At 45.7% G+C, this 25,489-nt stretch overlaps 1 protein-coding gene and 1 long non-coding RNA gene across 2 annotated transcripts; one reads left to right on the top strand and one right to left on the bottom strand.

Moving 5' to 3' along the window:
• Window positions 1-1,830: 1,830 nt before the first annotated feature.
• Window positions 1,831-15,162, top strand: LOC106040854 (uncharacterized). The gene is made up of 4 exons (XR_001210088.3): window positions 1,831-1,915; window positions 12,648-12,895; window positions 13,701-13,942; window positions 14,214-15,162. It is a non-coding gene; the product is annotated as an uncharacterized lncRNA (long non-coding RNA).
• CHRNA4 (cholinergic receptor nicotinic alpha 4 subunit) lies at window positions 1,909-25,489 on the bottom strand. Its single transcript, XM_048074747.2, has 6 exons — window positions 24,944-25,489; window positions 23,531-23,682; window positions 19,863-19,907; window positions 19,662-19,771; window positions 10,759-12,139; window positions 1,909-4,394 (listed from the first exon to the last, which is right to left on the bottom strand). Exons 1-6 carry the CDS (start codon window positions 25,002-25,004, stop codon window positions 4,269-4,271), a joined length of 1,875 nt encoding a protein of 624 aa, XP_047930704.2. The 5' UTR covers window positions 25,005-25,489; the 3' UTR covers window positions 1,909-4,268.

The following is a 25,489-nucleotide window of genomic DNA, read 5'->3' as shown; positions in this document are numbered from 1 at the left end:
CTGTTCTGTCCTTAAGGAAAGCTTTTGTGCTGATTTGCTCATTCTTTGTACTGCCCTTACATAATCTGTTACACAGACTTTTCCACACAGTGTGTAGTGTGATATCACATCATTAGAGTTTCTTACATCTTTAAATCTTCCATCCTCCAGCCCTTAAATTAAGATACATTTTATTTTTTTTTTATCCTAACTACAGCATTTGACCTGCCTGGTACAACTGGATTCTGTCAGAGGCTAAGGACCTTTCAGAGACAGATTATTTTGCCGCAAGCATCATAACAAGGCATTAAGCCAGCCTCAGGGGTAGGATGCGATAAGCACAGAGGACTCCCTAGCAGTACCGCTAACAAGCAGCTCTGAGAAAGCTTTCTCCAAGACTCCGTAGCTTGGCTTGCCCAAATTTAAAGGGCTGGAGACCAAAAAGATTTTATGGGTGGAGACAAAATACCTTACAGAAAGGCATCACTGCAGTGAAACAGAGCCCATAGGGGCTATCAAGGCAGCTGGGGCTGTTACAGGAGGTTTTCCTCAGCACTGGATGTGTTTTACATCTCACGGGTGTCTGTCTGTCTGTCTCTGCACAATTGGCTTTGAGTCTAGTTTCTAGAGAAATGTCTGGAGAGAAACTTATGCAAAAGGGATGTGCTATAGGTTATGTGAATTAACTCACTGGAGAATGAGATGATATCATGGACGACAGCCCTGAAAACAGCTGGGGAAGTGGGAATTACATAGCTCATCCTGCCAGCCAGCTGCAGATAAAAGATCCTGAGTGCCTTGTGGCTGGGAAGATGATCCAGACAAAGTGAGTGTTTGGCAACCAGAAAAAAGGGGATGGAAGAGAAATCAAAAAAAGGTTGTAACTGAGGTGATTGCAGACAGGTTTCTGTGCCTTTGGTCTTCTTCCTCTTGTGGTCAGTGGAGCTGTTCTGGTGGGAAAGCATGAACCACCATGGTGAGGATATGATCTCCACAAGCACAGCAATCAGCCTCCATGTTTGCTTTTTGTGATATCTTTGGGGTCTTTAGTTTTGCATTTTCAGGTCCTAAAAATCAGGTATTTTGCTCCAGGTTTTGCCCAAGACAACTTTAGAGTTCCTGTTGTATCCATCTTGCTTCCTCACCCTTCTGAAGTCAGCTTGGTCAGTCAAGTCTTGGGGATTGATTCTGAGCTGGAAATGTTACAAAACAGCCTGGCTACACACATTTTTTTTTCCCCTGGAGCCTTTCATATGTTAAAAATCTCTTTTTTTGTTTCATGGGTTTTGAATAGCAGAATTATTCATTTTTCTACACTTACAGTCTGATTCACGTCCCAGTTTAATTCCAGTTTCTGATCATTGAATCCTATGGAGGGATACCATCCTCTTCAGTAACCTCCAAAATGAAATAATCTGTCCAAAAGGGAGAGCTGGGGCTTGCTTCTTATTTTCCTCCCTTGAATTTTACTGACAGGCACGTCAGAAGCAGAAAGCAAGACTTTATTTGAACTTTAAACCGGGGGAATATTAATGCCACGTGAGAAGAAATGGAATTGCCAGTGTATGAGAAGCATTACAATGTTAGCAACACCAGCAGAAACCAGTGACCTGCATTATCTGAGCTTCTTCCCCAATGCCAGCAACATCTTTGTAACTGGTTTCAGCTGTAGCTTCTCATCTTGTTCTGCCAAACGCTGTGATCCCTCAGCGGTGCTGAGTCTTCAGGGACGCAGCCCCATCCTTATTATCCCTAATCACACCTGATGTGCTGATGGAGCAGGTGTGTGCAGGCAGCCCAGTGCGGCAGGGCTGTTCTGCCAGGCTCAGAGTTACGTTTTTGTGCCCTTGCCAGGCCGTCCTGCTCCTCTGCTGTCACAGTGCGGTGCTACCCTGGAGATGCTGCTGTTCGCACGGTGCGCACCGGTAATAACCAGGTTTGTTTTTCTTTGTTTGTGTGGGTTTTTTTGTTTCTGTTTTTTTCAGGAAAGGTGGTGAATTGAGATGGTCCCTTTGCTGTGAACAACATGCAGCCTATGCTTTCTCCTACTGAATTTCACAATATGCCACCGTAAACATTTGGCTCTTATATCGGCCCTTAAACCTTTATCGGCTCTACTGCTACCCCCAAACCCTTCCTCTCTGCTAGGCAGGGACACGATCGCAGCTCTTGCCATACAGCCACCATCACCCCCGCTGCCGCCCCAGCCCACCTGGGCTGGGACACAAGAGCAGAGACCCAAGCTGCTGCCCACTCTCCATCCTCTCTCAGACAGCCTGGGTGGTGTTATTGCTACAGGTGTGCGTGCACGGCCGAGCCTCCCACCTGCACCGCTGTCACTGCTGCTCGGGAGCTGGAAGAGGAGGTTGCACAGGGAGCTCTGAGCAGCCACGGTGGGCACAACAGAGCCCAGGGTCAAAAATCCTCCCACTTTCCCCGATTATTTCATCCGTGCACTTGAACTGTGAGCTCAGGCCGCCTGTGCAAGAGCAGCCTGTCTGCATACAGACCGCAGCGCGTCCCCCTCCGCATGCAGCCGCCTCCACGCCGGCTGCAGCTGTGCTTGTACATGGATGCACTAGACCTTGAAGATGTTTGACTGTTTGTTTTCCTTTCCTTGCCATAAGCAAGCTCAGTGACTGTGAAAAGGGATAAATTAGCATCTCCAAAGAGCGAGTCTCTTTATTCTGAAAACAAGCAAAGAGCCAGCAGGCTCGCTGGCTGCCATACCAGCACGGCTCCTGGGGAACTTGCCCACGCCAGGGCTGGGCTGTGTTGGGATCACAAGTCGAGGATGTGAACAAGGAGGTCAGCTGCAGCTTCTGCCACAAGAAAAGCAAGCGGGGTCGGCAGGCCAAGCAGGCTGAACGCTTTGATGGCCGCTTTGATTTGTAGCTTGTACTGCTTGAACTGCGTGCAGTGTCTTGTGTTTGAAAGAGTCTCCTTAGGGCATTTTATTCCCATTCCAGTGCTTCTGTCCCAAGCTAACGCAGCTGTCTGTGTGAGTGAGCCTCATGTCCCACCCTCCCGCATTGGGGTGCCGTGAGCCCCCCACCCCAGGCTCTGACTCGTACCAGGACCTGCAGATAGTCTGCTGCACTGGGCTTTGGGCTTGAAAAATAAAATTAATCCAGAATAAGCAGCTTCTAGGAGAGGTCAGCAGCAGGGTGAAATAGTGCCACTCTGTTAGAGCAGTCAGCCCATGCCTGCCGGTTTCTTTATGCTGTTTTATTTAACTGGCTGGTTAAAATCTGATCAGCCAATGAGACATTCAGACTGACTAACTGAATTTAAAGCCGAAATTCCTGTAATTTCTGCAAAGTGCCATTCTGAATTCCCAAGTGCCGGTGCCTGTCCTGTTCAGGTTTTCACAAGGAACAGCCCATTTCTTTGTTACACTAACACACTGCCCCGGATTTCTGCCGTGCCTTCCCCACCTCTTGTGTAACACCAACCACATTGCCTACCTACGGTAAGGATTTCACAGCCCAGGGTGATTCCCAGCTATTCAGCAGCAGCCAGAACTGGGATCCAGGAAATTTCCCGTGAAAGCACACCAAAATCCTACAAACACAGTCTGAAACTCAGCACCAAATCCTCCATTAATTTGCTTGATCCTCACTTGCTGATGATGTCCCTCATCCCCATGGCTTCTGAATGGTGTTGGCCAAAGAAAACTCTGTCGATACGATCACTGCAACCCCTGTGTTTTGGGGGCTAATGATCCCTTTTGGTCCTAGAGAGCCTGAGCTGCAGTGAGCAATTCTTTCAGCCTGTCTGCCTGTGCCAGCTGACCCCTGAACGCACAGCACACACCCTGCACAGGTATCCCGAATTTGGAGCTTTATTTATCAAAGGACTCGTACAGGGACACGCGGTCCTGAACCATTCAGCTGGACGGGGCAAGGTTACGAGGCAGGGCACGCGGAGAGCTCTGAAGACGAGCGGAGCTGATCTGCCAGGGGCTGCTTTGGATACACGAAGCCTCTGTTGGTGCTGCTTTAGGGAGCGAGCTCGTGGGCTTACATTGCTGAGTATATGCCAATGAATACCACCATGCTATGTACAATCTTTAATGAGAACTTTTCCCCTAAATTAGATGGAGGAGATGAAAATGGCTCGGCAAAATGATGTGACCTTGGAAAGTGTTCCCAGAGTGCTCTGGAACAACTCATGCGCAGACACGCAGTAAATTATTCAAAGGGCTGGCTCCATTTCTCTGCTCATCTCCTTCCAGGTGAACGAAAATCCACAGGGCGGGATAGATTTTCTTCTTTCTGTGGCTATGCTTAGATCATTCCTGCCAGCCACGGCGGGAGGAAGAGCCCGACAGTTCCCAGCAAACACACAATGATGAACATCCAGAGGAAGATCCTGTCAATGACCATCGCAACGTACTTCCAGTCTTCCTTCACCTGGCAGGACAGAGATGAAAGGCCGGTTATTGAGGCTTAATTGAGATTAATAGCACTTAAAGATTAATAGTGCTTTATTCCTGAAGGCAATATTTTAATTTAAGTCCTGAGATAGGAGGGAAGGATCTTACTTACATACAATGGCCATGTACAATGGCAAAGGTTTGCTCTATCGCCTGCATGGGAGACATTCCCAGGCTGCGTGGGTGTGCTCGTGCGATTGCAAGCCCTGTTCAGAGCTCCCCAGGGATGACGTATGCCTGTGGATAATTCAGCTTGTCTGCACACTCACGATCCCATTTTCCATAAGCAACAGCTGTAACTGGGTGTGTAAATGAGGCTGAGATTCAAGCTGAGGGAGGAAAAGGAATTGCTCGTTTCTTCGTGCTAGTAAACAGATTTGCTTACGGATTAATGAAGCCAAACTCATTCTGTGAAGGGATTTACAGATTTGGCTGAGTAAGCAGTGAAAATGAACCAGCAAATAAAAGAAGCGGTTTTCCTCATCCTTCTTTTTCTCCACTTTTGTCTTGCTGTGGGAGGATTTTCCAGCAATTCCTCCCCAGGGAAATCTAGTACTTATTAATACCAGCAGGCAAGACCTGTTGTAAATGGATATTTCATCAAGTAAGAAACCACATACGTATGAAAACTTCTTTTATGCCTTTGCTGTTATTAATTTCTTTCCCAGGAAGAGGACTGATTAGATGGTGAAACTTTATTTGATATGGCTGTAGCCATTATAATTCCCTACAACGTACCCCTCGGTGATTAATAGCCCTGATGGTGCCTTGAGCTCTGGGCTGAAGTTTGGCAGGCTGCCTTCCTCTTTAGGGAAAACAGCTCAGCGGGAGCTAGCTCAAACCTCTTCAGTGGTCGTTGCTGCAGAAAATCAGGAGTGTGGTGGTAAGGAGAAGGAGAGAGCAAAGCCAATGTTGCACTTTGCTGGGGCTGCTTTACTGGACCCGCTGTTCTGAGATCCTGAGCAAACAGAGCCTCGCTGTGCCCAAAGCTGCTGCATATATCGGGCTGTAGCACGCATGAAAAGTGCAGTGCAATAATAATATAGCACTAATGGTGCAGGCCTTTTCATTCTCAGATCCTAGATTTGTTTTAAACATGGTTAATAAGTGAGTAGCCTAGAATATTATTTATTTATTTATTTATTTATTTTGTAAGAGACCTTGTTTGAGATATATATATATATATATGTATATAAAGGAATTGCTGATAATGCTGAATGATCATTTTGGTAAAGGAAGCAGTCCAAATATCACTGAAATAGCCTTTTGCAGGAGATGATATTTTCACAGGTATAGTGGCAACTTCAGGTCCTAAAATATTATGATTTTCCAGCACCAAACAAGCAAGCTCTGAGCACAGCACAGACTCTGTAAACTCACCTAAACTCACCTTGAGTTTTCCCTTTCTTCTTCAGTCACGGATGCACCACTAAAGTTTATCTTATGTCTTGTGGATGTTACACAGGAATCATGATGGGTCAGAGGGGGACAATATACAGCCCTGGCTTCTGGGACAAACGTGATGATTTGTTGTGCTAAGAAAACTAGTCTTTGCAGATAACGTATGTGAATTTTCTTCTTTTTGGCTTGCTGAGCCCTTCATAAACTCGTCATGAATCATCCAGTGTATTTGCAAAGCACCCGTCTTCACTGTGCCTCAGCAGCGACAGCACTCAGCTGAAGCAATGCCAACAGTGAGCTCTTTAACTGCTCCCTCATCACTTGCCTTGTGAACTCCCTTTAAGGATTACAGTATTGCTCTAGCTTCTTGGCTCAGTACACAGAGAAATGCTATTTTTTTCCCATAATTTTTCCTCTGAACAAAGAATCTTAAACTTCAGGAATCCCTGAACATTCTCAGAAGTGTAAGAATCAGCTAAATATTTTCATGCAATGGATAATTTTATTCACTTTAAAAATAACATCAAGTTAAGCAGGTCTTTACTATTCAACAAGCAAAGGTAAAAATAAAAATAAAAATTGAGGCTCATCCTGAAGATAGTTATCTTCATGGGGGAAATGAGCACATCTTTCTGTCATTAGGGTAATCATAAGAAATAGTAACCCTTGAAATCAAAAGGTATTCTCTCATCCCAAGGATGGAGTCACAGTGGATAATTCCCTTTTGCTGTACCAATTTTCTGATCTATTCATCATTTGCTGAGAGTTGGAGTGAGTCCCTGATGCTTAAAATTTCTGGTGAGAAGGCCAGCTAAGCAAGCTCTGGATGACTATATTTAAAAGTTTAACATCTCATGAAGCAGCCGGTGTGTAAGAAAAATCTGAAATTTGCCATCTGATGTCCAACTGGAAAGCTGGGTTGAGAGAAATAATTCCCCATTCTGGCAAAATAGGCTTTTTTGAATATTTGTATTTGTAGAAATAAGTGTAGATCACTTGAAGAAAAGAAATAAACTAGATTAATTTCTCTTTGAGAAAGGAACAGGGAAATGGAAGAGAAACAACTTTAAAAGTCCAACTGAAATTTGCTCTCAGATGTGGTGTATATAGAAATACTCAGCCCATCTTTAAAATGGTGCCTGGGAGCGCATCAAAAGTTTGCAAAATCAGTAGCCAGCTTCAGAGCAAGAGCACAGAGGGATGGAATGAAGCGTTACAGAGGGACAATGAGAAGAAGAGGAGGAGGAAAAGCAAATGGTCTGGGTTTTGTTTTGTTTTGTGTTCTGACAGCTCTGTAGCATTTCCCTGTGACAGAAACTCTCCAGCATCCCACGTGGAGCGTGATCCACAGAGACCTCTATGGCAGCATCTATGCAGCTGCCAACATCTGCCATCCCAACTCCTGAGCTGTGCTCTGATTAGTTTTTAAGAGGCTCACTCAAAACTGTATTCGGGAAAGGATCAGGGGCAGGAACCAGCTGACTTCTCCACCCCCAAATTCCTGCAAGATCAGGGAATTTGTGGCTCTTTCTTGGTTCAGCTGCCTACAGGTCCGAGCAGTGGGAATAGGGCACTGGGCCCCAGGGTATGAGGGAAGGGTTGAGGTGCCCTGGGGACCCCCAAATGACATCTGATTCTCAGGAGCCAGAGCCTCTAACATAGATTAGAGCAGTCCCGAGGGGTTTTATTGTACTTTGTTAAAAATAAACCGGTGAGATTATCCTGTGTTCCCCTCCCCCTCAGCGATTTTATCTCCTATTTTATTTTTTAAGCTGTCTTCGAAGACTTCTTATTAGAGTAGTCCTGAGATGCGCACAGTCACGAGGACAATGAGGCTTTCCAGACAGTGTGTGCTTATTTTGGCTTTTGTGTGACATGCAACTTGTTTTGCTTCTCAGCCTGCAATTAATTTCTAATGGCATTTCTATCATATGCTAGGACAATTCCATCTTGCATTTCCCCCAGCAAGCTGTTGTGCTTGTGCTGTTTGCAGATACCTTTTTGTAACAAACAACTGCCTCTTGCATTTCCCATTTTCTCTTTGCTGAAGCACTTAATTAAATGAGCTATTTACTTTTAATTTAGAAACACTGCCCCTGTGGCAATGGTGCTTTAGAAAAGAGACAGTTTAAAAGAAGTTCTGCTCCCATTCTGCGAAGGTACATGTGTCTGAAAATATCACCCAAGAAACACTGAGCTAGGTCTCAGGGCTGCAGCTGCATGAGAGGTGTCTGCTGAGGGGTTTGTTGGAGACGTCTGTCTCTGGTAGAAATGCCACAATTTGATTTTAAGATGATAGCAAATTTTTGAGTACTGATTTTTTTTTTTTCTCAATAAATTCTTATTTTATTAGATCATCTCTGCTCCCTACAGTAATTTTCAACTCCATGAGAGCACATTTCCTCCAGAAAAAGAAAAAAATCAGGGCCAGTAATTATTCCCCCAGATCTGAAAACCCAACCTCTGCCTATCACGCAGACCACATTTGCTATGAAAGAACAAAAGGCTGTGGCAGGGAGCCCACTCTTCCAGGGAGCCCGGGACGTCGACGGTGCCAGGGTGACCCTTCTCCACTCACTGCTGGTGGTTTTCATGGTGCCTTTGCTCGCAGGCTCTCCTGGCAAGAGGTCTGCTTAGAGCCCACAGAATTGCCCCTTTTCTTCTGCTTTTTATGTCTAATAGCTTCCTCCTTGGGTTAATTGCTTCAGTTCAAGAGGCAAGAGGAGTAGAAGGTGTAAGACTCTGGAGGCCGTTTTCATTTTGAAGAAAGTTGCAATGATGGATTAAAAGGAAAGAACTCAAGATATTCATCAGCCCAGTTCTTGTTGATATCAACAAGCTTAGCAGAAAGAGAATCAATCAAAAGGAGAAGTATTGTTGATGTATTAGTCTTTCATTTGCACCACGGGGAAATATGTGAGTTAAAATCAATTGACTTCCATGGGTTTACTTCTTATTATTACCAGTCAGAGAGAGCAGAGTTTAATTCCCACAGTCCTAATGTGCTTGCAGAATATTTTAGCCCACAAAAGGGAGCCGGGCTGTCATGTAATGAAGGAGGGGGTTCATAGCCCTTCTCTGCCACAAATTTTGTTCTGCGACCTTGAACAGGTCATCTCATCCCTGTGGTTTGGCTGTCACTCCTCAAAACGAGGAATAAACGGCTGCTTCCTCAAAGGGATGTTGTGGAGCGAAATACATTAAAGAGCAGAGGCCTCTCAAACTGTGGCACCAAGGAGCACATAAATGGACAGCAGCACTTAATCCTTTGTTGCTGCTGCTAAGTGCTCAGTGCTGTGAAAAATGCAAATATAAAGACACTCTTCAAGCCCAGGAAGTCTTGCGTAAAAGCACTGCGACTTGCTTTGACTGCAAATCTGGAGACAATCGAACTGTAAGAACAGCTGAAAAGGTACTGTTGCTGGCTGATACCTCTAAGAAACCCAGATAATGTCTTCTTTAGGAAAAAGCTTGTGGCTTTCCTCAGTATGACCATAATTAGCTCGCATGCTGTATCCATAGTATTGTAGGGGCAGAGCAGTGAGGTGTAATAGGATGTGGCATTTGTATGTGCATCACCGTCTCCACTAAAATAAATTCTTTCAGCCTCTACTTCTATTTGTAGCCATATTTACCCCCTGAGAGTAAGTGTGAAGTTTGTCTGCCCATCTGCCCACCCACCTTCCCACAGACGGAGCCAACTGCTCCATGGAAGTCCACTAATGAGGAATCGCAGCATGCAGAGCTAAACATACCCTGCAACATCCCCACGCTACTACGCGCTTCCCGCAGCCTCAGCCTATTTTGGGAATTTGCTTTCCCAGGCTCAGTAACCACAGTCAGTGCTGAATAGAAAACCAAGTGTGAATTCCCTGTCTGTCAGAGGCTTAGCTATAAAGAAGTCTGCTACGTTCCCATCAGATCACTGCTTTTCTGTTCTCTCTCTCTCCATCTTAGCTGCTTCCTACAGATGAGGGGCTTTCTGCTCCCAAGTAGTAGTGTTGGGAAAGGGTTTTTATGCACAGCAATGTGAAGGGGCTGCTCCATTGAGATCCTGAGTTCCCTGACTGCTCACAAGGGTCAGCGGCAGTCAACATCTCACAGGAGACATCTCACCCTTGGTGGAGGCACAGGTCGAAGCCCGACCAGCTCAGGAAAGGTCAGCATGCACAGCTGGCTTCCAGGGAGGATTCTGTTTCTGCTCTATCTCATTATAATACAGTTTTTGGCTTTTATCTACAAAAAAACTGAAAGCATAACTCAGAGCTGTGATGTGGCCCCTTGTGCTCAGAGCAGGGCTGTGAACTGCTGAACTACCAAGGCAGGGATGCTAGGGCAACGCTGTCACAACCAACGCCAAAGTGCACTCGCTGATACTGTTCTCAGGAATGGGACAACAACAAATTACGCTGGCACCTCCTCTGGCTGTTCCCTGTAGAAGAATCACGGCATGGAGCCCAATTCTGCAAGGTGCCCTCTGGCCTCAATTAAAATCACATCCTTGGCTGCAATTAGAGGTGTTTTAAAATGGTTCAGGCTTTAGAGTACTAAAGGATTTCTTTTTTTTTTCTAGCTACATTTTGATCCCCTAAAAAGGAAAACAAATTAAATCCCCTCCTACGCACCCCAAAAAAAGAAGAAGGGCTGGGGGGAGGATTACTATTCTCTTTTACAACTGGTCCTACTTGACAACAACTTTACTCCTCTTTACTGCTGGAGAACCTTATTGCTCTAGAGCAGCCCAGAGCATGGTTTGGCCCACATGCCTGCCAAGACCCCAAGGACAAGCTCTCTGTTCATATCTATAGTGCCAGTGTGTCCAGGAACCATGATGATTATACTTACTGAGTATACTTTCATAGCCCTCGTGTTTAGAGGGGCTTCCTTAGCAGGGGATTTTTGGCTTACCCAAGGAGAGCAGGCTAAGTTAGCATACTCACCGAGAAATCTGCATCTTCTGCTCGCAGGTGGTCTGCAATGTAGTGAACCCCTTCCACTGCCAGCTTCAGGGCTGGGGACATCAAGACGAGATGTTCTCCTTTGTTGCTGTGAGTCTTGCTTCCTTGAGCCGGTGTGCCGGCCGCCTCGCTCTTTTTGCACTTACACTTGCACTGGTGGGGCTTGTGCTGGGGCTGCTCTTCGTTTAGGTGGCAGCGCTGGGACGCTGGCGAGGCACTGGACTGGCCGTTGGTCTGGGAAGAGTCCTCCTGCAGGTAACAGTACTGGATGCTTCGGGACCGACAGCGGATGCTCCCTTCCTCTGCTTTGTTGGGGCTGTACATCTGCTGAACACTCAGCGACCTGCCTTTGGAGATGGACGTGGTCTGGGTGTCACTCAGGAGGTGGCGTGAGGGCTGTGGAGAGGAGCAGGTCACCTGTACGGGCTCTGGGTGTAGCACGGAGTACTGCCCAGAAGGAGATTTGCAGATAGGCTGGGGTTTGGCTGGCTCCTCGAGGTGGGCACAGAAGGAAGCTGTGGGTGACGGCTCGTTACTCTGGGGGCTGGGGGAAGACGAGGTAGTGAAGTTGGGCTCCATGTCGGTCTCGGACCAAAGTCTCGGTGAGTTGGTTATTTTGTGCATAGATTCAATGAGCTTCTTGCAATTGTCTTTCACCGTGGAGGGACGTTTCATGAAGAGGAGACGTGGGACTATGTCGAGGAAGATCCTCCTCACCCAGTCAGGCATCGTGTGGGTGCGCGGGGAACGATGGTGCACGTTGAGCACGAAGACGGTGATGATGATGGACAAGGTGACAAATATCATGGTGAACAGCAGGTACTCCCCAATCAGGGGGATGACCAAGGAGGTAGAAGGGATGATCTCCGTGATGAGCAGCAGGAACACAGTGAGGGACAGCAGCACGGAGATGCACAAAGTTATCTTTTCTCCACACTCAGAGGGCAGGTAGAAGACCAGGACAGTCAGGCAGGAGATAAGCAGGCAGGGGATGATCAGGTTGATTGTGTAGAACAGTGGCAGCCTCCGGATAATAAAGGAGTAAGTTATATCGGGGTAGATCTCTGTGCAGCATTCGTATTTCTTGCTGTTGTAGTTGCCCACAGCATTAATGATGACCCATTCCCCACTCTCCCAGTAGTCCAGCTGGTCCACATGGCTATGCATGCTCACCAAGTCTATCTTGGCTTTGTCATACGTCCAGGAGCCAAATTTCATTGTACAGTTTTGCTGGTCAAAGGGGAAGAAGGTAACATCGATGCTGCAGGAGCTTTTGTAGATAGCAGGTGGCATCCATTTAATTCTCCCATCGTAGAAGAGGTGAGCCTTGGTCAGGTGGGTGACCGCAAAGTCACCATCAGCACTGGGGAGAAAGAGAAGAAAGAAAGAGACTACAGTTGTCTGGGACTTCACAGTTCTAAAGAAATATGATATTTAGTGCTTGGCTTCCAAAACTGTACTCAGGGCACCTGGGAGATGCATCATGCCCTAACACTGCATCCATCCACCCTACCCAGTGGTTTTTGAACTCTGTTGGCTTATGCAAGCACTGGGTTTGCATACAGATGTCAGGCCTTGCCTTGCATAAGCCATGCCCTGGAGGTAAATGCACACAAGTTTTCCTCGAAGGTCTCCCATAAATGTCCTGGAGAGGGTTGAGTTTCCTTTGCTTTAGAGGTGGGAGGAGCCAGGCGGTGTGGCTGAGCTCTGTAGAATTAATTGTGACAGCCACTATAAATCAGAGTGTTGGGTAATCATTCAGTCTCTTACATGGAAAACAGTAAGAGTGTTATATCAATAGGAATAATAGCAGTTAATCTCTTGATTTCCCCGTCAGGGAGAGAGCTGCCATTTTCAGTGCCTTTTTACAGGGACTCTCAATTGAGGACTGTGTGCTGATATCAGATGCATGGATAACCAAACAAGATTTTATATCAGAAAACTTCAAAGTCAGAGAAAAGAAGACCGCGGAACTCTGAGGCCTGGTCCTGGCGCTGGGACCTCAGGGACAGCGCGTATCATTTGGGGAAAGATTGGCAGGATCTGGCCCTTAGTGAGCTGTCTAACACATATCCAGGCAGAGATGGAAATGCCCCTGATCCCCAGGATCACAGCCCAGGTAATTGTTTCTTGAAACAATTTTCCAGTTTGCTTGAATTCATGGAAAAATAAACCCAGAATGATTGTGTGATATGAACTAGGCTTTTTAACTCAAATCTTGCTGCTATAATAGAAAATGTTTGCTTTTTGCTGCAAGTTTTTTTTTTTTGACAGAAAAGCTATAAATATGTACAAACCCAGACTGCTGTCCCAAAGGTGTCAAGGCAAAACCACAATTATGTTTTATTCCAAATGTTGTACCATGCACCTAACTCCTTTCTTGACTCTTTTTCATATCTAATTTACACTCATGGACTGCTTTCTCTGGATGAAAACCATCTAGTTTCCTCCTGGGTTTTGCCTGCCCTGTACAGCCAGATTGAGACACGAAACATGCACAGCAAGAGACATTCCAGCATTTGCTGTTCTTGGTGGTTTTCTTTCTAAATCTCAATAGGAATTTGGAATCCAATTCAGCATTTAATGAGATCTCAGAGGCATGATTAAATTGTTCATTAATGGAACAATATGTTTATAATTGGACTTATATTACAGCAAAGGGATAATGAACATTCACCATTGTTTCTTTCTCAGGTAGCACAGTATGTAAGTGGCTGGGTAAACAATACGGGTGCCTCTTTATCCCTTTTAAGGCTGTTGGAAAAGGGCACGAACCTCTTGCTAAAAGCGCACCCAGGAACAATAATAATTCCCCTATGTATCGTGTAGCTGGTTTGTGCAGACGTTGTGTTTCATTCCCACAATTGTCTTGTCTGGCAATTTTGCCCTCTTCCCGTGCCTACCCACACGCCTCTCTTCTGTAGGCATAGCTGTAACCAGAGGGATGCTGCAGAGCTTGTACGCCAATTATTTCAGCAACTGAGCTGCTTCTTTGAGGAGGAAGACTTTATTTTTAATTGTTTGCCCAACAGCCCAGGCTCAGCCTGGGTCCTCACCTCACACACTCCTGCAGACAACTGTGGCCCTGCTGTCCACGCTGGATTTTGCCTCCAGTGCCATGGTGGGAACGGATCCAAGACAACTGCGCCTTGCAGCTGGGAGTCAGGTAATGACTGTGAGGGGCCGTGAAACATCCTGGAATCCTCCTGCTTTTCTCTTAGCCACATAACAAGGCTGTGAAGTAATTCCTGACCTCAGATGGGTTTTACTGGGGATGTTTGGACTTCTCACTACAGTTCCGTATAGAGATACCTGAGCAATTTTTAAGAAGCTGCTGTGGATAGAGGGTATCTAAGCCAGCTATATTGTGCAAAGGTAGTGTTAGCAGTTGTCTTAACCCTTTGTGTATATATATATATATTTGCCTATTTTCCCAGGCTTGCCACCCACACTGGACCTTCAAGCATATGCTTACTGAGTTGGAAGCTGTGCCTGCTGGCGTGCTGCCGATGCTGGGTTCTCATTCTGCTTACCTTGACGTGAGGGAAGGAGCAAACAAGGTCACCCATCTGTTGACAGTCTCCAAAAGCCTTTCCTCAATCTCTCCAAGGTATCAAGCTGCGAAAACTATCTATAAATGAAGTCTGCACTTATGAGATTGGGGAAACTCTGTTTCCTTGTGGAAAGCTTTGTCGCACCGTTCTTGGCCAAGCTGTGCCAACTTTCACTGCATAACGCGAGTGGTTCCTTAGACAGCTAGGTGGGAGATCTGCAGGGAAAATCTCCAGTCATTCCTTTGTAGAAGTAGCACATTTTCCTCATTCAGTCTACACCATTGTGTTGTGACTGTTGTCATGAAAAGCCATTTGGAAGCAGGAGTGAGCGCAAGGTAAACGTCACAACAAGAACTTGAGAATTAAGATAGTCAGGCTCTCCTGATTACCCTGACCTGACAGCTTGAAAAAATCTGTTAGTAATAAAGTGCTGGAGCTCCTGTATTTTCATGTCAAATACAACAGTGCACACCAATAAAGAGAAGAGAGTTGCTTGTTCCTTTTCTGATGGAAATAGTGCTGCTGTGTTCTGCAGCCTTTGATTCCTCATTTCTGGAATAAAGGCTGCTCTTCTAAAATCTTCTGAGTTTCTAAGGGTTCAAGGATGGTATTGTTTTACTGGCAGCCATCAACCGCATTTCATTAAAAAGCTCTGCTGATGGAGATTTTTTGCCAGTTTCTATTTTCCCTGCATTTGGGAGATACATCGTCTCACGAAATTAAATGTTTTCAGAATGCATGTAAATGAGGCACACATTTATTTTAATTTCTGATGATACAATTTAAATCCAAACAGAGCTTTAAAAGCTTGAAAATTAGCTATATCCATGTATGGATATAGCTAGAATGTCCTCATTTAAAGCATTTTTCATCCAACAACAGTAACCAAGAAAAAAAGGGGTTTCGAGACCCCATTAAAATATCAACTCTGCACCCTTTTTGTAGATATTAAACAGATGCATCTGTAATGTTCAGATTAAAATGCTCCAAAGGCAAATCAAAGAATTTTCGAATGTTCAGCAATTATTTTTCACTAGCAAAATGATTGCTCTGAGCTCACAGGTTGGTAAGGGCCTCAGGAGAAGATCAAATTCCCTCATCAATGCAGGGTTAGTTACAAGAGGGTGCCCAGGACCTTGTCCTGTTGGATTTTGAATATATCCAGGCTCTTGGCACCTTAAGTACAAAGCAGATGTGTCAATGCAGATCTTGGGTGCATAGATGGAGCTCTCTGTGCACTGATGTCAACTTCTGCAGGTCTCATCCCAACATTTGCTTGTCTCAGATGCTGGGAAATCATTGGTAACAGAAATTTCAATAATTCCTCAATAAAACAAGTATCTGTCCCAGAAGTGGTTGCGCTACACTGATGAAATAGGCTCAAGTTTCTCAGAAGGCTGTAAGAGTACTGGATTTGTGCTTTTGCTTCCAATATTCCTTTTGCCAAGCATCCTTATCAGCATTTTGGAAGTAAAACTGGCTCCATCCTGAACATTATGGCAGAAGAAAGCCTTAGATGCTAACTCAGCAACAGCCCATGAGAGAGACCCCTCTCGGAGATTTTTGTCGGTTCCTGTATTACAGGAAAGAGCTCGGTGGCAAATCTCAAAGACATCTACAGAGATAATTCCTCTCTAAAAATATTTCAAACTCCCAGGAGAATCAGGAAAGCTTAAGTGTGAAGTAGCAATTATGGGCCTATTATAAGTACAATCTGGTGCAAAATGACAATATCTAGGCAAGCATGCACACAAATGAAGCAAAATGTCAAGAATGTTTCCAACATTTGTAAGGTTAGACTGGGGCACTTTTTGGCATTTTTCTTTCAAACAGCTTTGAGATGAGTCAGGAAGCCAGTGTTACTCCATAAGCCTCACTAGTTGCAAACATCATAGTACAGTTCAAAAGAACAAGCCACTACAGTGTAGTTCAAAGAACTCTTTCCTTTCTCATGATTTTCAAAAGCTGCCTGCCAGATGAACTTCTAACCCAGTACAGTAATCCTTTTTGTCCATATTATCACTGGGTGAGTTCCTGAAGATATTTCCTCCTCTTAATTATTGAAATATTTATTTGAATTCACATCATGCATGATCCTGTCTCTCTCTCTATTTATTTATTTTATTTTTTTTTGTGACTATGGAGACTAAGGCAGGGATTTTCTTTTTGGAACAGTTAACACCAGAAAGTATTGAGAAAAAGTAAATGATGAGGTCTGAATGTATCCAATAGCCTTTTCCCAGGTTTTACCATCACCAGGGTAGAGAAAAGAAATGTTACAATGCTATCCTGTGTGTCTACTTGAAAGTTAGCCAGTGAAGCTCACATTTCAATTTCTCTGGCTGTTCGTTAGGCTCAAGGACATGTTCTTGCGTTCCTCTTTAGCAGCTGGACCACTGGCTGCAAACCTTCTGTTTCTGGGTTTTCTCCTCTGAAATTTCAATGGTGCACTGGATTTTAATCATTCAACACAATGGTGGAGCAGTGAAAAAATCAAAATGCAGCCCCAATGGCTGATTAGACCCCCCAAAATATTTTTTTTTTACTTCAAATATACACAGGAAAACTAAAGTGTGTTTAAAGTCCGTTCATGAATGGGAAACAAATTCGATGCAGAAGATTAGATAATCCATTTGTAAATGATTTGGTGGTGTCTGAAGAGCTTTTACAGCCTCAGATAGAGAACAGCTGGCCTTCTTGGCAGAGAAGAAGAGAGGCTTTGTCATTTCACTATTAACTCACATTCTTCTGTTATACATATGTTTTGTCACATCTCGTAGAGACTATTTACAGAGTCTTGGAACTTATCTCATCAAGCCTGAAAACCCAGCAGCATATTAATTTCCCTGTAGGATATTAATTTGGTTTTAGATTCCTTATAAATGTTGACAACTACATACACTCTCTAGGCCAAACCGGCTGAGTTTACTGATTTAATTTGAGCCTCTAGAGTGGATAAATGGAAGTTTTTGATAATAATGAGCTTAGATACAAGAATAATTCACAACAAGGGGTTGGGTTTCCCTAACAATGTAAATCTCAAATCAATTTAAATTTTGCCATTTCTATATATTCCTCCACATGGAAACGGGAGAGGCATTCATGTAATCTCCTGTCCAGAAATTCTCTTTTCCAAAGGATATCATCCCAAACAGAAACATCATAGTTCTGCCAGAGTACATGGTAATCAGTTAATAATTCACATTAAAAAGCTTGAAGAGTACAAAAAGCCAGTGTGGCCATTCTCTCTCTTCCACCAAGGTCCATGCAGACATTTCTGTTGGTGTTAGTCATACAGAATTATCTATATGACTTGAAATTGCCTCTAAACAATATATAAAATATGTGAGGGAGGCCTTATTTGTATCACCCTTGACTATTCACTATCTTTGCAAAACCTTCCCAAAACATTTCCAGCTGAAATGAGAAACATAAACCCCACCAGCATGGTGGGGTTAAGCAGTTGGTGAGGCGCCGTGCAGAAGAATCTCACCCTGATGTTCCCTCAGGCTACATGTTTTGCCTTGCCTGCACCACATTTGTCCTGCCTTGCCCTTGCCCTGCAACCCCTAAAAACTGTGAAACCTGACCGTTAGAGTACTGCAGCTAAGATGATGACTGCAGCTTCAGATGTGTTTGGTAAGAAGCCAGATAGAAGAGAAAAGTACATCCAGGGCAGAAAGCAGGCTACATAAGACGTGTTTGACACTATACGAAAGAGCATGGGCAAATATAGCAGTAAAGAGCTACAGAATTAATGGAAAACCATTACTGACTGGCTAGTGGTTGGCGTCTACAGCCATGTTTAATTCATGGATAAAGAAAGCAATTAAAAATGTATGATAGACTCATGACAACCATCGGGAGAATGCATGGTTATTGATGATAAGTATGGATAAAGGGAGAGTTGTAGCTTCAGTTTAGGTGTCCAGGGCACTACATTTCACAGCGTGGTAGTAGGGCACCAGGACAAAAAGACTTGCTACCTACCATAGGGATGCAGCAGGATGTTGAGGTTTCCTTCTTTAGTGCTAGGGCACCCCTTGCATGGCCCATGCTCCGTCAGCCACAGTGAGCATGCTGAGCCGAGGGGGTAGGGACCATGAGGGTCCCACAGACAAAGAGGTTTGTTAATCTATACCATTGTCAGTAATCAGACAATGAGAAGGTCAAAGACTTTTTTTTCTTTTTTTCTTTTTTTTTTTTTTTTGTCCATTGGAAACTGTGAACACCTTTCTTGGCTGCAACATGAGGCATTTGTCATATCGTATTCGCGCTCTTTTCTGTAAGATGGGAAGGTCCAAGTGACTAGGAACTAGTAATTTCCAGTGGTCTAATCTCTAGTGATTTCCAAAAGTTTTGCAGTTACCACACCACTGAGGATCAGAGGCAAGCTAACAGGAAAGATAACAATTTCAATAGTCTCCAAAGCTCGCAATCCCCCAGACAGATTTCTCCTTCAGCGCTTTTTTTTTTTTTTTTTAAACGAAAGCAAAATTATATCAGAACCAGGCAACTGTTTATTAGAAATGAGCCTGGCTTCTGTTCTGAGTGTTTTGTCTGAGTGTTAGCCATGTACAAAGACTGGATTATTTGATGCTCGCAGCAAGTGTTTTCTCTGGAGCCCGTGCAGGGAGGCAGCCTGGGGTATCCTGCACCCTAGGAGATGCAGAACTCAGCTGTTATAAGCAAAGGAGAAATCAGTCCTGGCACTTGGACACTCTTTCTAAGAATATCAGCAAGCTGCAAAAGAAAGAAAGAAAACGACCACTTGCTCCCTGCAAGGTGTCCATGCAAGAGAGAGATTTCAAGCATTTGGGATCAGGAGAAAATACCTGTTTAGGAATAATTCTAGAATTCCATTGGGTTGACCTGAAACCTGTATTTGTAGACATGCAAGTCTGACATTTTTTGGGCATATTTGCCTTATTTAAGCCTGTCTTGGCAATTGGCTTTTCCAGTTGCTGGTGATGAATGAGGGGAGAGCTCCTTGGTGAAATGAAGCTGAAAGGGACTGAAAGCTCCTATCCAGATTAATTGTCTCTCCAACATGTGAAGAGAAAACAGTACCTGGCATCCCCCACATAACTCACTGTTAGAGAGAGCATCATTAGGAGAACAAAGCCCTTGTGATGAATGTTAGTCATGGTATTTACGGCACATCTGGGACAGATTTTGTGAGAATGTAGGACAGATATTATGAGACTCTACTTAGACCTCGACCAAAGAGAATTAAATAAGGAGGGACAATTGGAAGAAGCTCCTTGATGCCACGGACAGAGAAAATTTGCAAGGATGGGTTTGCCTTCTGGTCACAGTGCTCACACTCACTTGTTGTAGAGGACAATGTCTGGCCTCCAGATGAGCTCCGAGGGGATTCGGATGGATGTGACATTTTCATATTCCTGGGGGTCCCAGCGCAGCTTGTAGTCATGCCACTCCTGCCAAAAACAGGGCAGTTACAAACCTAGGAGACCTCAGATTGAAAAACTGAAATGGAACATGGAAAAACACATATTTTGGTGCACCCACCTGCTTCACCCACACATTTGTGGTCATCATTTGGTTCTTCTCATCCTGAAATGCAAGATCAGATATCAGTTACAGGAGCAGGGGAAGTGCCCCAAGGAACGCATTACATTTCTCTTAATTGTACTTAATTTCTGTAATTCTAAATCACCTCTGCAATAAATGTAAGTTCCATCTTGGAAATAAAGAGCAGATGTTTCTGTCATTTAACACGGGACAGGGCACAGCTGTCTGATACCACTGAACAGCTGAGCCTGCACTGAAGCAATCCTGCAAGCAGACTGACTTGAATTTACTGGGATTTTCCTGGGTGCTGATGGGTTCAGACTAGGATGACGAGGACAGGTGGAGAGAAGAGCTCCTCCGCTCGGCTTTGTCCTGAGCACTGATGGAAGAGGATGCTGGGCATTTTTATTTTCACTCACATGTGCACATTGCTTACAATTTTCATTTTCATCGTCAAGTAGTGCTTAGTATTTCTGTGTAACATTATCAGTGAGCACAGTTCTGGAAACATGAAGCTCAGTGGTGTTTCTCCTACAAAACGCACAAACTTAGAGCACCACGGATTGAATTTTGTGAACAAAACCGAGCTACTCTGCTGATACACAACCTTTGGACAGCCTTGTGTATACCCATGGTGTCAATTTGTAGGCTTTTTTCCACCTCTAAATAGATATAGCATGAGAAGGTAGAACTACGTATACACTTTTAAATAGTGTGAGGCAGACCCAATGCTGGCAGCACCATAGTAGAATTAATTATTATTTGCTTCTTGCCTTGCACACAAGTTACAAACCCTGTGTAAATAACCAGGATGAATTGTGTGGGGCAGAGTTTAGTCCGAGAGCTCAAAGCTTGTTTGTATTTTTGTTTCTTTTCTCTCTCTTTGTTCTGGCAACAAAACCAGCTCAGTTGACAGGGCTCATTTGGAAGCAAGCTGCTCATCATTAACCTTGCTCTTGTGCCAGTTCAGGATTAATCTGAACCCTAAAAGCTGGGAGATTCACGGGGCCGTGCCTCCCCCTCGCTGAGCCTCCTCACCGCGGTTGTGGCACCAAGTGCAAAACCCAACAGGAGATATCCTCATCCAGGGGCTGGGGACCAGGAGCATGAGGAGAAAGGAGGAATACAAAAAAACATTCAAGTGAGCAACAAAGGAAGGAAAATTCCAGCTACTTCCTTGGGTGGGAGATCAGGATTGCCGCTGGTGGGGGCTGCCATGCCCTGCTCTGGACCACCCTGCTTCTCCTACCACTGCAAGCCAGGTGCCCAAGGGTCTCCACCACGTTCCTTGTTACAGTTTGGGTGCTGATCCTTATGGCAATTCCTGCCTGTTTTCCACGTCCAGACTGCACCCAAGGGCTCTGCCATCCTGACCCCAGAGAAGGGTGGCTCTAGTCCTGTGGGTTCCTCTCGCAGGGGGTTGCAGGGTGCAGTGGCCTGGCCTTTTTCCTCAGGGTGAACACAGCACACAAAGCCTCACAGAGACATGATCTGCGGAGCCCAGGTGTGTTTTTCAGTGGTTGCCCCCAGACAAATGCTCGATCCCCTACCACCTCATCTCAGAAAACCCCCAGCACAATGGGGTGACCTGAGGACATGTGGGGCTGTCAAGTTTCACATTGATTTTCATTTCCATCCCAGCTTTTGTCAGCAGGAGCTGGCATTTGAATACAGCTCTGATTTCTCTTTCAGACTTCTCGTTGTTGGGAGCTGCACTCCGGGTCTAACAATTGCACCGGGGTTTGCACCAGAAGGGGCACAGACCGTCAAAGTGCTGAGGTGGCAGGGGTGTCACTTGTCCCCAGCGTCGGAGGGGATGAGACCTCTCCTCTCAGCAGCCCTGGCAGAAGCCTGCCTGGTGGTTGCACTTCTAACCACTGACGTGATTTTAAGAAGATTAATTCTCCTCCAGTAGGCTGGGAAAAGCACCACGAAGCAGGTGTATCGATCCCACCCCTTCGCGATTCTGCAGCTGCATAATGGAAAGTCTCTCATGCCTTCACAGTCACTAATGTCTCATCTTCACCCTTATCAATTATTCAGATGAGAGCCGAACAACTTCAACATTAGCAACTGCAAACAGCTCCGGATCCCTCAGGCTGACGTAAGGGAGGGGAGGACCGCAGGGCCCTTTCTGTGCTGCAGAGCTGGAAGCTGGTGTCTTGTGCATGAGGACATGCAACTCTCCAGCAACTGGTGGCTTCGATTTCCCACCTCCCACACCAGTTTAGCTGCATTTCTTTTGCATTTAAGGTCTCTAAAGCTCTGCAACCAGGGGCTTGTTGCATTTTTCATTTATTGCTTGCTCTGGCACTTGGCTGCCTGTTGTGTTTGGACTAGTTCTCACAGAGATGTAGCAGCCTCAAGTTCTTCTTTCCCTTGTAAAAATCTGTTTATTTTTTCCCATAAAACTACAATGCTGTAAGCCTCTATGGACCAATGACTATATTCAGCCTGAATACTTTGGGATTCATTGAGAATGAAGGTCGTAATGCCACACCATTGAGAAAGAGGCTTTGACTGTCTCAGGAGGGCTCCTGTGGCCGGGAGGAAATGGGCAGGCTCCAGCAGCACTAAGTATGGAAAAAGTATTGAGGATGATTGAAGATTTCTGTTTATTGCCTTGGCTATTTCAGCCATTCATGGATGAGATCTAGATACTAAAAAATCTCATCTTCTTTACAAGAACTTCTAAAAGTTTTTTTTCTCCAGTTTAATGACTCCTATCTAAAAAGACAAAGTGTAGAGAGTCATCTGCTGTGATCGGCCTGCACCAGCAATGTCCTTAATTTGCATCATACTTTCCTTTGTCACCGCCTTTTCATCTGCCATAGGAGTACAGTAAAAAGTGACAGAGAGAAACCTCCAAAGGCATGACCAACACCTGTGCAAGAGATGTTCAAGGGCACCAACAGAATTGTTGTGCCAACTGTGTGCAGACAAGGACTGAGAGAAGCACACGGGAGCAAGACGTGCACAAGCTAGATGTGTGTGTGCATGCTTCCCTCGTTCTGCAGAGATCGCCTCTATTTACGACACTTGATCCCAACACACTGTAAGAGATTAATCCTTTAAATACCATTTCAATACATATCAGCTCAGAGTGCAGACCACACCGTTTTGTACACAGCACACACAGTTTGTACGTGTGACTTCTATTTAAGCAAACATTCAGGAATAATTTTTGTAAATATCTGCCAGAGCAGCTAACAACCCTCAAAACTTCCATCTGCAGAAAGCTCCTCAGGCCAGCTATCTTCCAGAGATGTATAAAATACTATTCCTCTTAGCTTGTGTCAATTAGTGTTAACAATTATGGCTTAAATTCTAAATCAGCTGATTGTTTTCTCTTTAGCCAGGACCCTCTGGCACTTATACCAGCAGCTCCACTGCTGTGCTGTGATCAGTCCTACTGGTTTTGGTAAGGAATTTGGGATTTTGGCTCCAGTCAATGAAGAACAAAGGATCCAGTTTGATGACCAGCTACTCTCACAAGTCACCTCATTCCACCAGAGCTCTCTGTGTGATAACTTTCCTTCTGAGAGCAAAGGCTTCCCAACCTGACCATGAAACAACCTGCAAAACCAACATGCACCTTGAGCATCCCCCCAGAGCCCCGACCCCGTTGATCCCGTCTGCTCATTGCACAAATGGGTTGCACTTACGACATCGATGAGCTGGGCGATGGACAAGCCGAAGCGAACCAGGACCACGTCGGAAATGTTGGCGACGGGGCGGGACCACTTGTTATACCCGGAGAAGAGTTTCTTCAGGAGACGCTCCTCCGCGTGGGCTCGGGTTTCCACGTGGCCGAAGGCTGCGGGGACGGCACGGGCAGGGCAGGGTGAGGCACGGGAGCTGCTGTGCATCCCAGGGTGAGGTGCAGGATCACCCCAGCCCACCCTCAGTCACAGCAGGGAGCAGAGCCTTCTCCTACCAGGACCCCGGGGATGTCCCCAAGGAGGGACACACGGGAGGGTGATGCCACCCTGGGGACCTGCCTACCCACTCCCCCAGGCATTGCCGTGTATTTCTCCCTCCATTCATCCACCGTGGCCAAATCCTGTGGGGCATCACTGAAATGACTTTAAAACCACCACATGGGTCATTTTCCCCTGAAGCTGGTTTAGTTTTTAGGGCCACTTTGTGGTAAGCTTCTAGCAGTGAAGTCTGCAAGCAGTAAAGGGGGATACGTGAAGGGTAAGACAAAAAGGAGAAAGCAGCCTTGTTAGTCTAACACTGCTGGGGGATAGGGACCTTGGAACAGATTTACACATAAAAATTGGCATCCAATGCATCAGAAAAAAAAAAATAAAAATAAAGGAGAGGTTGAAATTCAGCTCTTCAAACTGAGCTTCATAGCTGGTGTTTCACAAAAGCAGTGGGTGAAGGAAGAGGAAGGGGGAGAGCAGAAATTGCACAAAAGTGCAGTTTCCCTCAATAATACTTTAAAAGTTGGATGCTGCAAGGAACAGCCCTGACCGTGCACGTTCACTACAGGAGCTGTCGGTGGTGCCTGCTGGTAACTAAAAATGAAATCTTCCTTTCTTCAGGGGGCTGCCGGGGGCTGTGCCCCTGTGCGGGATGCATGCACACGCATCCTCCACCAAGCACAGAGGGGAGAGGGAGCGGGCTCTCTCCCCACGTCCCTCGTGGAATATGGCTCCTACTTAGTCTTTAGCCTGCCCTGGATTATACAAAGGGAAGCATTAGCTGAGAGCTGGCTGCGCTCTCCCCAGCCACAGCTATCACCCCGAGACACATTAACACACTTCACCCAGGGAGAAAAGCCCAGGCAAGAAGCAGAGGCTGAGCCCCTCTGTGTCCTCCCCCCGTCCCCTTCCACACTGAGCTTTAACCCTTTTCCCATCTGTTCCGGCAAGGAGCAGAAAATAAAAGCAAAGCGCTGCTCAGCAGAGCAATATTTTTAGGCGAACTGCTACAACAGGGCAGGGGGATGCAGGAGCGGGGGAAATTCCTCGCTGAAAGGGACCAGGCTTTGCAGCATGATTTTGAGAGGGCTAAGGGAGAAAAGAGCTAAAGAGCAGAGCAGGGGAAGAAAAGCCTCTCAAACTTACCGGGGAAGGTGCTGGCACACAGCAGGAGGAGGAGGTTTCCCTTAGCCACAAGAAATCCCATTGTGGAGCGAAGCTCAGGCTCTAGCACGCAGAGGCTCCCGTCAGGGCAACTTTTCCTCTCTGAGTCTCCGGATCCTCCAGCTTCATCCCCCTGAACTCCTTCCTCTCCCTCTCTCACCTCTCTCCGGGAGGCAGTAATAGCTGATTTACAGCCTTCCCATTCTCTTCTGCCTGATTTCCAGCTCTCGCTCCTAGAAAGACGCTTTTCCCTGGGATGCAGACGGACACGTGCTCGCAAGGGATGCGTGAGGGCTGCAGAAAGCTCCTGTAAAGAAGCACGAAATGCTCACCCTGCCTGGGCTCTCCTCTCCCTTCTGCTACAGGGTGCTTTGCCTGCTCCGTTTGCTCATTGCTGCTGCTGCTGCTTTCTCCCTTCCCCCAGCCCTTTCGGCAGCCTTCGCTCAGCTTCTGCTGCTGCTGGACCACCGATGCCAACGCCGGCACTTGATGAAGCAAAGAAGGAGCACGATGTGTTTGTATATTTAA

Source organism: Anser cygnoides, chromosome 16, assembly GCF_040182565.1.
Source record: "Anser cygnoides isolate HZ-2024a breed goose chromosome 16, Taihu_goose_T2T_genome, whole genome shotgun sequence".
NCBI classification, from domain to species: domain Eukaryota; kingdom Metazoa; phylum Chordata; class Aves; order Anseriformes; family Anatidae; genus Anser; species Anser cygnoides.
This window is presented reverse-complemented; position numbering and strand designations above follow the sequence as displayed.

Bases quoted from the DNA above. Each gene is read 5' to 3' on its own strand.
- CHRNA4 (XM_048074747.2), bottom strand. From the start codon at position 25,004: ATGGGATTTCTTGTGGCTAAGGGAAACCTCCTCCTCCTGCTGTGTGCC. The intron at 23,683-24,943 runs GTAAGTTTGAGA...CCGTCCCCGCAG, and splicing joins GTGTGCCAGCACCTTCCCCG to CCTTCGGCCACGTGGAAACC. The intron at 19,908-23,530 runs GTAAGTGCAACC...CTTGCATTTCAG, and splicing joins TCGCCCAGCTCATCGATGTC to GATGAGAAGAACCAAATGAT.